At 34.3% G+C, this 12,509-nt stretch overlaps 1 protein-coding gene and 1 pseudogene across 1 annotated transcript; both read right to left on the bottom strand.

The window, feature by feature from the left end:
* Positions 1-312: 312 nt before the first annotated feature.
* Positions 313-1,579, bottom strand: LOC100258116 (probable metal-nicotianamine transporter YSL7; annotated as a pseudogene).
* Positions 1,580-5,804: 4,225 nt separating this feature from the next.
* On the bottom strand, positions 5,805-11,049 carry LOC100252983 (probable metal-nicotianamine transporter YSL7). Its single transcript, XM_002269367.4, has 6 exons — positions 10,466-11,049; positions 9,802-9,965; positions 8,109-8,206; positions 7,876-8,010; positions 7,151-7,340; positions 5,805-7,072 (listed from the first exon to the last, which is right to left on the bottom strand). The coding sequence occupies exons 1-6, from the start codon at positions 10,896-10,898 to the stop codon at positions 5,966-5,968; spliced, it is 2,127 nt and encodes a 708-aa protein (XP_002269403.1). The 5' UTR covers positions 10,899-11,049; the 3' UTR covers positions 5,805-5,965.
* Between the last annotated feature and the right edge of the window lie 1,460 nt (positions 11,050-12,509).

The following is a 12,509-nucleotide window of genomic DNA, read 5'->3' as shown; positions in this document are numbered from 1 at the left end:
AAGACGTGTAAAACTCACATATATATAATTTCATGCATTCATAGTACGTAAATATCCTTAAAAGTCTTAAGACCCTAAGAAATTATCAACCTTAAGATTTGTTGCCCTAGACAGGAACCTCATATAGATGGGTTATTTACTCCTGCTAAATCAAGAATTGAACTAGGAAAAATCCATATTCCATCTCCACAAATCAAACCAGAAGCAACTGCAGGTCCAAAAGCATCTGCCTTAGCTTTGTTAGTCCTTTCCCATATAAATAATATTAAGCTCCCAACACACATATCAATGGCGAAGTAGGGGCCTAGATAAAGTGGTGTCGCCATTGCCTTTGGAATTCAAATGAACCTTGCTCTCCTTTTACCCACTGCATCCCTAATCAAGTTGACAAGAATTGCTGCAGCGAAGAACACACAACAAAGAAGAAAACAATTCTTTGGTAAGAAGGAATGCCATCAACCCTCATAATAGACATGTTACGGTACACCAAAGCATAAGGAGCAGGACATTCACTTCCTTCTTGCCCAAGGTCATCAAAGGCCTTGTAGAAGAGCCAAAACACACAAGAGGCAATCACACAACCCATTGCAGTGCCAATCAATTGGCTCACAAACATTGAGCGAGGTGAAGCTACGATTAGATAACCAGTTTTGAAATCCTGCATTAGGTCAGAAGTTGTTGAGACGATATTCATCATCACTCCACAGGCTGCCAAACCTGCTATAACTCCACCATGGGCACCCCCAGCCCATGCCCCAATGGTAAAGATGGCAAACTTCCCATAGGTGGATGCAAGGGACCAATCAGTGAGCCCACGCCCATATGCATTGCAAAATGCCATGACAGGGGCAACAATGTACATGCTAGCTATTTAGTACCATTTGAGTTAGGGGAATATGTGAGGAAGGGTGGCTGTGGAGATAGCAGCTATTACAATATACCCTCTAACAGCAAATGGTGTTGGAATTTGATCTTTGAGAAAGAGTTGGGTTCGGTGCTTGTCATTGTAAGAAAGAGATGAGTTGGTAGGAGAGGAACGACGGTCCTCAACAGGGAGGAAAATGCTAGTGTCCTTGTACCGGAGATAGTAAAACAAGCCTAGGAGAGTTTGGCTTATTACCTTGAAGAAGTTATATAGGCCGTCACCTAGGATCATGGCAATGGCAATGAATATCAGCATTTAGGGCAGGAAGCAGTGTGAGTGAAGAGGAAATGTTGGTACAATGGCCATATTTTGCTAGAAATTAATTACCTTGTAACCTTGCAGACCTTTAATGCTTTTTGGTGGAAGGTCTGCAGGGTACCAATCACCCTTTCTAGTTTTTATGAGAGGTAAGATAATGCCTCAGGAAAGAATGCCTCGTAGCAGCAAGGATACGCTTATAATTTACGGACAAATTATCCCTACTCCAACATATGTTGCCGAGAAATCAAAGAAAAACCTGTAATTTTCATAATGTGCAAAATTAAGAAAATATTTCTGAATGAAATGCCGATTGCCATGAGTATCCGTACAAGTTATTCAAAAGCTAATCTACAAGAAACTTATATGGCAGTTGAGCTTGGAAAACCAGTTCATTATTCTAGTGATTATTGTTAATGTAGTTGCTTCCTTAGAATAGGGAGAGCGAGAGAAAGCTAAGGGCTGTATCGGAGTGATTATTGTAAAAACACTTTTAGCCTATATTGTAGGAAAGTGTCTCCGGTTACTCATTAGTATGGATTTTTTTTTTTCTTTTTCTTTTTGTAAAGAATATTGTATATAGTATTTATTGAGTTATATATATATATATATATATATTATAATATTAAATTTTCTTATAAAATAAAAAAGTTATTAAAAATATCTTTATAAATTAATACTTTAGTCATGAGGGGAAAAGGTTATGAGATGGATATGTACTTGTAAAGACTATACAAGGTGGATAAAGGAATTTATGTTGATCGAAGGTGGAGTTGATTGCTTTCTTGTTAAGATGTGATGCAAAAAGAGTGTATCATGGAGGGCTAAAAGATTGACTTAATTGAATATGCTCCAAGGTGAAAATTGCTCGAAAATGTCCTAAATTTCTAATTAGTATGGATTTGTTTTTTTATTTAAAAAATATTATATAGAATATTTCCTAAATTATATATTATTATAATATTAATTTTCCTTGTTGAATAAGAAAAGTTGTTAGGAATATCTCTATAAATACTCTAGGTTATGAGATGGAGATGTAGGTGAAGAACGAAAGTTACCTAGTGGAGTAAAGAGGCTCATGGTGGTTATGTTTTTTGTAATATTCTCTATAATATAGCGGAATCATTTTCTCTCATTCGTAGATGTAGGGGTATGGTTGGTTAAACCACGATAAAACCTCATGTATTAGGTGTGATTGTTTTATTTTTATGTTCTTGAATTAACATATTTGCATTAAAGCTTTCGTTGACATAATATATATAACACTTTTGTCATTAGGACTTCTATTAGAACCACCAAAATTCAGTTAGCGTTTGAATATATATATAAAGGTTAAAAATATGCTTGTTTTGACCTTTGCAGATCCAGTGAATCGATCTGCTATTTGGCTCAGAAATCTTAGCACTTTCCTCCTTAGGCATTCAACCCATTGCTTGACCCAATAACCCAAACTCCAATCCAAATCCATCACTTGATCTAATTAATCAAACCCAAATCATTCAAATTAACCCAATAAGCTTAAAAGGAAATAACTCCACAACAAATGGGCTTAGGCCCAACTGTTTGAACTGAAAGATAATAACGAAATTTGTTTCCATAATTTATAAGATGATAATGATAATGGCGAGATTCTAGGCCATGATCATGCAACCACCTCTTTCGTTCCCCAAAAATTATCATAAACCACCTAGATTTTCTCAGAAAAATTTATGGAAAAAATCCTTACCTCACAAAACACTAGGATTTTTTTTGAGAAAAATTTATGAAAAAATTGCTATAGAAAACATTTAAATTTTCTAGGAAAAATTTATTGAAAAAATTCCTTGCAGTGGAAAACATTTAAATTTTATGGGAAAAAATTATGGAAAAAAAAAAATCCTTGCTGCACAAAAAACACCACAGAGAGACGTGGAAGACTAGAAATCATACTCATGGGCTCCACCCACCAAGAATGAATCACCCTTTAAACTAAATAAATAAATAAATCTAAATCCTGGATGATTCCTATAAAAAAAAAAAAAAAAAAACAAAATCCTAATTGAACTTGAGTGGTTCTGATACCACTTGTTAGAAAATTGATAAATGAAAAAAACTTAATTCATCATATTCTAAATCATAAAAAAAAAACATTAGGAAGACATATTTGCATCAATTGGAGTGCAATAGTAAGGTTTTTGAAACAATGTATTGCAAAGAACTAGAACTTCAGTCAATGATGGGATATGAGTAAAATAACAATACCTTATGTTGAAATTGGAGACCATAACCCTATTTATATCTATACTATTTTATTTTATTTATTGGTCCATTATAAATAAATAAAATAAAATATATATATATATATATATATATACATGTGGTCTCTAGACATTGCATAGGCCATACCCTTTAAGAAATGCCTTATAAGCCTAACAAATTAATTAACTTAACTGGTAACTTTTAATAGGCTAATAATAGATAACTGAGACAATTGTGTTTTGGACCTAGTTGGGCCCAAAAATTAAGATTTGGCACATAAAAGTTGCATAATTGATGGGAAGGGTATGAAATATCAAATGACCAATATATTCTTCAAAATTGTTTTGAATATTATCTACCACAATGTTTGACAAATTTTTTATCTTAATTTTTTTTAATAATTATTATTAAAATTTATTATTTTTAGAAAACTAAATTAAAAAAAAATATTTTAAAAATATATCATTTTAAAAAAATAAATTTGACATATTTTAGTTATTTTTTATATACACAAATTTTAAAATATATATTTTCCAAGATGTTTGATTTTTAAATAATAATAATAATAATAATTTATTTTTATTTTTTTGGAAAAGGGTGTATTTTTTTTTCCAAATCACTAAATTAAATTAAATTAAATTTTATTGAGGTTTATAAAAGGAATAAAATTTAAATTAATGTTTTTCTACTTCTTTTTTTCATAGTCAATAAAGGTCATTTTTGGAAAGATAAAAAATTCATATCATTCTTCTTAATTTTCACTCTTCCTCTAGATCTTGGGCTTAAATTGTGAACTTATATGAAGCAAAGCTTAATTTTTGGACCCAACTAGGTCCAAAACACAATTGTCCCAAAAAATTTCCCAACATTAAGGTGATGTCCTTACTATTGTTCCATTAACATTTTTATCTATCTAAGATTTTGGAGGATGAATGGATCCTATAATGATATTATCACTAGTTTTCCATTGCTTAAGTTTTGTTTAATTATTGTTAATACTCTTAGAGGAATATTCCAAGTATTCTTCTTCCTTAAATGTTTCAAACCATTTCAAAATAACCATAAAATTCTTCGTGATAAATGGTTCTTAATACTTGTAGGACTTTATTAAAATACCATTATTTTCTTTCCCTATTTTCTTTTGAAAGGAAGTATTTTTTAGAATTTCATTGTTAATTTTAAAATCTTGGTCTATTGCATTAATCATTTGGGAATATGTAAGTGACATATTTGGTGATTCTTGAGTAAACTCTCTCTTTTTTTTTTTTCCTAAATAGAAGGATTGTCCTATATTTGCGTGACTTCTAACTCTAGATAATTTAATATTCTTAGGGTTTGAAGATGTATATCCTTTCTCTATCTAAATGGTTCTAGTTGGGATAAATGAACACAATGGCCTAAAGGGTTCATATTTTGAAATTCTACGGTCCTAGAATGTCTGAAAGAATTGGAAAAGATTAGATCTCCTCCTTCATTAGAATATTAAACTATTTGTTCAATTTTCCCTGTTCTTTGCTCTATGGGTGGAACAACATTGGAGAAATGCCATGATTCTAGAAATTCAACTTCATTTCACATGTTTTTCTTGGAGATGAAGTAGTTAGATTTACTTATCAAGTCTGATTGAAAAATTAAGAATGATCTCTCCCTTAGAATTGATGTATAAAGTTCTAGATCCTATAATAATGGTCATACACTTATAAGCAAATACAGTAATTATGGAGATTGGACTATTTCATTCCTTAAATATAAATCCATGAGTCTTAACATGAAGGGCAACCGAATCCAAGATGTCAACATTCTTTGATCTTACTATGAAATTAGGATAACATTATAAGTAAATTGGTCCACTATTTAATCCTGCTAGAACAACTTCGATAATAGAATCTCTATAATCAAGATGTCTATTATATCTTAAACAAATAATAATCAAGGTATTTAATCCTATCCTAACCAATGGCTTAGCAGTTATTTGAATCATTCCTAAATGTATAAAATTATAATATTTCTTATGTTTTTGTTTAGATTTGCTATCTAAAAGCCTTATTACTTGATCATCTTGTTCCAAGCTTATGATATGTTCAACTGTCTTGATTGTGTAATCAAAGAAAAACTTAAATGATCCTTTCTTATAAATTGTTGGCAAGGAAATCTTAGGAAATTTTCAATTGTCTCATTTATTAGGAATCTTAGGATAATTTACTTCGTTACTATTTACTACAACTTTTTGGGGATCTGTGGATCTCCTAGATATAGATTTGAACATTGAACTCATTTTAGGACTTAATTTAAAGTATGTGTATATATAGCCACCATTTTTCCTCTTAAAAGAAAAAAAGGTATAGAGATAAATGGTACAAAAGGAAAAAATAGTACAGAGATATATGGTACAACAGGAAGCATAAAACTTACATATATAATTACATCCATAACCCACCATGTTTCCTCTTAAAGGAAAAAATGGTACTGAGATATATGGAACAACAGGAAGTATACAACTTACATATATAATTACATTCATAGTCCATAAATATCCTTAAAGGTCTAAGACCCCAAGAGTTTATCAACCCTAACATTTGTTGCCCTAGACAGGAACTTCATACAGATTGGTTGCTTTACTCCTGCTAAAGCAAGAATTGAACTAGGCAAAGTCCATATTCCATCTCCACAAATCAAACCAGAAGCAACTGCAGGTCCAAAAGCATCTGCCTTGGCTTTGTTCATCCTTTCCCATATATATAATATTAAGCTCCCAACACACATATCAATGGCGAAGTAGGGGCCTAGATAAAGTGGTATCGCCATCGCCATTGGAATCGGAGTGAACCTTGATCTCCTTTTACCTACAGCATCCCTAACCAAGTTGACAAGAACTGCTGCAGCGAAGAATACACAACAAAGAAGGAAGCAATTCTTTGGTAAGGAGGAGATGCCATCCACCCCCAGAATAGCCATGTTACGGTACACCAGAGCATAAGGAGCAGGATATTCACTTCCATCTTGCCCTAGGTCATCAAAGGCCTTGTAGAAGAGCCAAAACACACAAGGGGCAATTACACAACCCATTGCAGTGCCAATCAATTGGCTCACAAACATTGAGCGAGGTGAAGCTAAGGTTAGATAACCAGTTTTGAAATCCTGCATTAGGTCAGAAGCTGTTGAGACGATATTCATCATCACTCCACAGGCTGCCAAACCTGCTATGACTCCGCCATGGGCACCCCCAGCCCATGCCCCAATGGTAAAGATGGCAAGCTTCCCATAGGTGGACGCAAGGGACCAATCAGTGAGCCCACACCCATATGCATTGCAAAATGCCATGATAGGGGCAGCAATGTACATGACAGCTATGTAGTACCATTTGAGTTGGGGGAATATGTGAGGAAGTGTGGCTGTGGAGATAGCAGCTATTGCAATATACCCTCCAACAGCAAATGGTATTGGAATTTGATCTTTGAGAAACAGTTGGGTTCGGCGCTTGTCATTGTAAGAAAGAGAGGAGTTGGTAGGAGAGGAACGGTCCTCTAGAGGGAGGACAATGCTAGCGTCCTTGTGCCGGAGATGGTAAAACAAGCCCAAGAGAGTTTGGCTTATTACCTTGAAGAAGTTATATAGGCCATCACCTAGGATCATGGCAATGGCAATGAATATCTGCATTTAGGGTAGGAAGCAGTGTGAGTGAAGAGGAAATGTTGGTGCAATGGCCATATTTTGCTAGAAATTAATTACCTTGTAACCTTGCAGACCTTTAATGCTTTTTGGTGGAAGGTCTGCAGGGTACCAATCACCCTTTCTAGTTTCAATGAGAGGCCACATGATGCCCCAAGAAAGAATGCCTCCAAGCAGCAAGGATATGTTTACAATGTACGGACAAATCATCCCTACTCCAACATATGTTGTCGAGAAATCAAAGAAAAACCTGTAATTTTCAAAATGAGCAAATTTCTGAAAATATTTCTGAATAAAATGCAGATTTCCATGAGTATCAGTACAAGTTATTCAAAAGCTAATTTACAAGAAACTAATATAGCAGTTGGGCTTGAAAAACCAGTTCTTTAGTCTAGTGATTATTGTTAATGTAGTTGCTTCCTTAGAATAGAGAGAGCAAGAGAGAGAGCTAAAGGGCTGTATCGGAGTAATTATCATAAGAATGCTTTTAGCCTATATAACACTTTTGTCATTAGGACTTAAAAAACTTTTACCAAAATTCAGTTAGCTTTTGAATATAAACCAAAACAAGTTATGTTTTGTAATGGGATAGATGCTATAAAAGTGATTTTTGGAAGAATCATGTAGCAAGTGCTGATTCTCTAAATTTTTAAAGATAATTTTATGAACTTTGTTAAATATTTCATTATTTTTTTTTTAAAGAAAGCATTACAAGTATTAGGAAGTACTTATAACCATCCCAGAATCACTCTTCAAGTGGGGTGTCACCGTGTAAGTAAACTTACATGTTTTCCTGAGCTTTAAGTCCAAATGTAGGGAAGGCTTTAAATCCGCAATCATCTCCAGCAGCAAAGAACCACTGAAAGAAACTCCACAAGAAACTGAAGGAGAAGAACTTCCCCAATACCCTCACTTGTTTCCTACAACCATTTCCAACAGAAGAAACAGTTAAATATTATCGAGGATATAAATATAATTTTTGTATGACCATATCCAGTTGAAACACATAGTGCCTTACTTTGCTAACCGGGCTCCTTCAGGAGTATGGAAACTGTTGATAAGATGAGCAGTTGCAGTGCCACTTGGGTATGTCAACTTGAAGTCTATGATCATGATCTGAAAACAACAGTAAATTACACTACTCAAGATTGAGCAAAATGTTACAAGGGATAAAACAGAAGAGAGAAGTTACCAACACCACGGAGAAGGTAAAGAAAGGATTGGACAAGAAGCCATAACCAAGAAAAGAAAAAGAAAGAGGCGCGACAGTCATAATCTTGGTGGAAGTACTCATAGTTAAAACATAGAACCCACGGGGTCCCAATGATGAGAAGCCAAAGGAACAGAGGAATAAGCTTATATGGAAGCTAGAATGGCATCCCAATGATGAGAGATGAAATGAACTAACAAATAAGCCTATATAGAACCTAGGATGACATCCTAATTATGAGAAACCAAAAAAACAAATGAGTAAGTTTAGATAGAACCTACGATGACATTCGAATGATGAGAACCATAATAATAGGTCAATAAGCATACATAGAACCTAGAATGGCGTCCGAATGATAAGAAACCAAACAAACAAACGAATAAGTTTAGAATGAACCTAGGATGGTGTTTGAATGACGAGAAACCAAAGGAATAAATGAATAAGCTTACATAGAACCTAACAAGACGTCCCAATGATGAGAAACCATAGGAACAGAGGAATAAGCTTATATAGAAGCTAGAATGGCATCCCAATGATGAGAAATCAAAGGAACAAACGAATAAGCTTATATAGAAGTTAGAATGGCGTCCCAATGAGGGGAAACCAAAGGAACAAACGAATAAAGTTATATAGAACCTAGGATGACATCCTCATAATGTAAAACAATATAAACAAATGAATAAATCTAGATAGAACCTAAGATGGTGTTCGAATGATGAGAAACCAAAGGAACAAGTGAATAAACTTACATAGAAGCCACTGTGGCGTCCCAATGATGAGAACATATATTAGAGTAGTATTTTTTTTTTCCTTCTCTAAACCAACTTATGCAAAACTTGAACATTAATGTTATATAACTTGTTGCATTCAAAAGCTTATCATTCCATTGCCAATACTAAGAGGGTATTTGGTAAAATTTAATACTTATTATTTAATGAATGAAATTGACTTTAAGTTAAATGAAATTGACTTTAAGTTAAATTGTTCTTTAACTGTTGACTTAAAGCTTATTATTTATTTATTTTACTTTAAGTATTAAGGTTGTTTAGTAAAATTAACTTAAATTCTATTCTAAATCATCAAATGAACATATTTACCTTCGTTAATCTTAATTAATATTTTTATTTTTACTAATCTTAAATAATAAAATAATTTGTTAAACATGAGATAATTAAAAAAAAATTACTATAAAACTTGAGTTGTGAATGTAGAATTATAGTTATAAAATATATTTTCATTAAACATGGGCAAATAAGATAGATAAGTTTTAAGATTAATAATAAATTAATTATTTTGATTAAATACTTAAAGTTATTTTTTACTTTTAGTTACAATATTAAGTTATTTTACTAAATATACTTAATCCATTTGATGATGTAATTAATTAAATCATTAAGTTGATTTACCAAACTCCCACAAAGTTTTCTTTCAATTTTGGAGGTTACTCTAATTCACCCCATGTGATTGGCGTTATAATTGATTGTGAGTTGGGAGGACGTACCTTTCGAAGAGGCAAGACAGAGAAGAGGCCAAGAAAGCTAACAACAAAGAGAAAGCCAATCATCCATCCTATTGCCGGATTCTTATAGTCCTGGCTGCTTTGAACATCTTCAGATTCTTTGGCAACAACTTCACTCATTCCAAAGAGGTAGCTTCCAAAACCTCCTATTTATACAAAACAAAAGAATATTGAGATGCCCACCAGTTGAGGGGAAAAAAATTTTTCGTTTCGTCTTAATAAACAAGTTTAACAGATGAGCATGTATGTACATACCCTGATAATTGGTTCAATTTTGCTACTAATTATCATATTCAATAGGTGGAGTAAATTGCTAGTCAGGCATCTACCACTACAAGATCGTTGAACTGAGGCTAAGTAGTAATTGAAAAGTAGAAAAAAAGGTTTGGAAAAATTTTATTTTTTCTAAAATACTTATTTTAATTTAATTTTATAAAAAAATTAATAAAAATTTTATAATATAAATACTACCTTATAATATAAAGCTGGATTAATATTCGAATCTTGGTCCAAGCTTAACCTTAATTGAGTTTGGGTTGAAAAAACTCAACCCAAGTCTAACCCAAGCATCATGACAGGTGGGGCCGGATATGGATTGAGTTGAAGTTGCACCACTAGAAAACAGAGCATGGGAAAGGAAGGTTACCGCTGAAGGCGATCCCAGAGATGGCCACAACACAAGTCTGAATAACAGTGTTCTCCTGTCGAGTAAAGGGCTGCTTCAGAAGTCCGGAGTTGTCCAGAAACTTGGTCCAACCGGAGGTGAAGAAGAAGCCCAAGAGCCCCGCAGAGACATTTAGAGAAGGGATGATACCAGTGGTGAGGTTGAGCTTCATCACTATGAAGGTGAAGAGTACTCCAACCACTAAGCTCACCACAAAGGCTCTCACAGTCAGTTGTTCTCTCCATGATGGCACCTCCTTGCTCTCAAAAATCCTCTCCACCGACATCTCCTCTTCTTCTTCTTCTTCTTCTTCCTCCCTCTCCTTTGGGTTCTTCTTGTTGATGATCTCAGCTTCAATGTCTGAGTTGTAGCTGTTCCCATCCAACCCATTCTCTTCTCCTCTTCTGTGATCCATTTCCTTTCTTTCTTCTCCAAAATGGGAATGGGATGAATGTGGGCATGAATTTTGAGGGAGATGACGCTATATACTAAGATTGACCCCCATTTATTGTCGCTTTACATCTAGTTGGCTTGATGGCAACTCATAAAAAGGACGTGCTACTTTGTTTACTCAGACCAATGCTTCACTCTTCTGGACCTTTTAGAAGCTGATCGAGGGGATCCAGTAAAATATGGATTTTTTTCTTAAAAATATCAAGAAGCAGACCTGGGGTGATATAGACTTGAAACAGACTCTTTGACAGTGAATTTGGAAGGGTTACCAGTGTAGGGACCCCTCCCTCTGGGAAACACGTGGCACGCACCTCACAGTGGCACGTGGCACGTGTTATCAGCCGGACCATCGTTATCCGGATTCTCCTAAAGATATACATAAGGCAGTTCTCCTATCCGGACCGCCTCAAGGAAAGACAAATGACGTTTCAACTTCTCCTATCCAAGGAAGAGCAAACGTCGCTGGCAAAGCACAGACATCCGGACAACCTTCATAAATGCATCCGCTCCACGATACATCCGGGTAATCAGCATATGCCACCCGGATATAATCGTCCGGATCATCAATCAAAGTAAAACAAGTCTTACACGCTATCACGACAGCCAGCTATGGCCCGCATCCCATCACCTGCAGAATGAGAAGACAAGAGGAAGTGACAGCAAGTCACTTCCCACGATCATTCTACATAATCACTTCCCACGATCTCTGACAGCCGCATCACCTACCATGGTTTCTGACAGCCGTTCGTAGGGTGATAATGCTCCTACCGACACCTATTATCATCATCACAACATAAAATATCTCCTCACCATTAATGAGAGGAGCAGTACCCCTGAAGCTATATATATATGCCCTCGCACGAAGAAGAGGGATCCTCCTGGTAACCTTTCGATACCTGGTAAAAGACCAACTGATTTATATTCCTCTCTCTGACCATGGCTAACAAAACCATCGGAGGGTGCGTCCGGACACCCTGTCCGGATGCCTTCTTGTAGGTATAACGGCTGGATCAAGAACCTTTATGGGTTGAGATCACGCGTCCATCCATTTGTCAACTACCTGGATCACCAAAGACGTGAGACATCAACAACCAGTATTTTCTAATAATTGCAGCTGCTCATCCCATAAAACTCGGGGTTTGATAAATTTTTGAAACTTCTTATTTTATTTGAGTTAGATAATTACTATAGATTCTTAGTCATGATACTTTTTGGGTGCTTCTTTCAAAAATTACGTTTTTATATCACAAAAAAAATATTATCAAATCAATTTTTTTTAATGTATGTCCAAGCATTAATACCTTAAATGTGTGAATGTTTTACTGGGAAAAGTTTTTATTAAAAGTTTTATTTAAAAATGTTTTTGGGAGAATTATCCATTAATTGGTTTTTTAGAAAGTACTAGAAGTACTTTTTTAGTATTATAAATGATTTTTTTTAGATTTTTTAAAATATTTATTAAATTTTGTCAAACACTCTATTAGTTTTCAAAAACCTTTTTTTAATTAAAAATTATTATTAAAATCGCTATCGCTATCGAAGAGACTCTTAATTTATTTTTTATAAAAAAAGT

This window comes from Vitis vinifera, chromosome 17 (genome assembly GCF_030704535.1).
Source record: "Vitis vinifera cultivar Pinot Noir 40024 chromosome 17, ASM3070453v1".
Classification (NCBI taxonomy): Eukaryota; Viridiplantae; Streptophyta; class Magnoliopsida; order Vitales; family Vitaceae; genus Vitis; species Vitis vinifera.
This window is presented reverse-complemented; position numbering and strand designations above follow the sequence as displayed.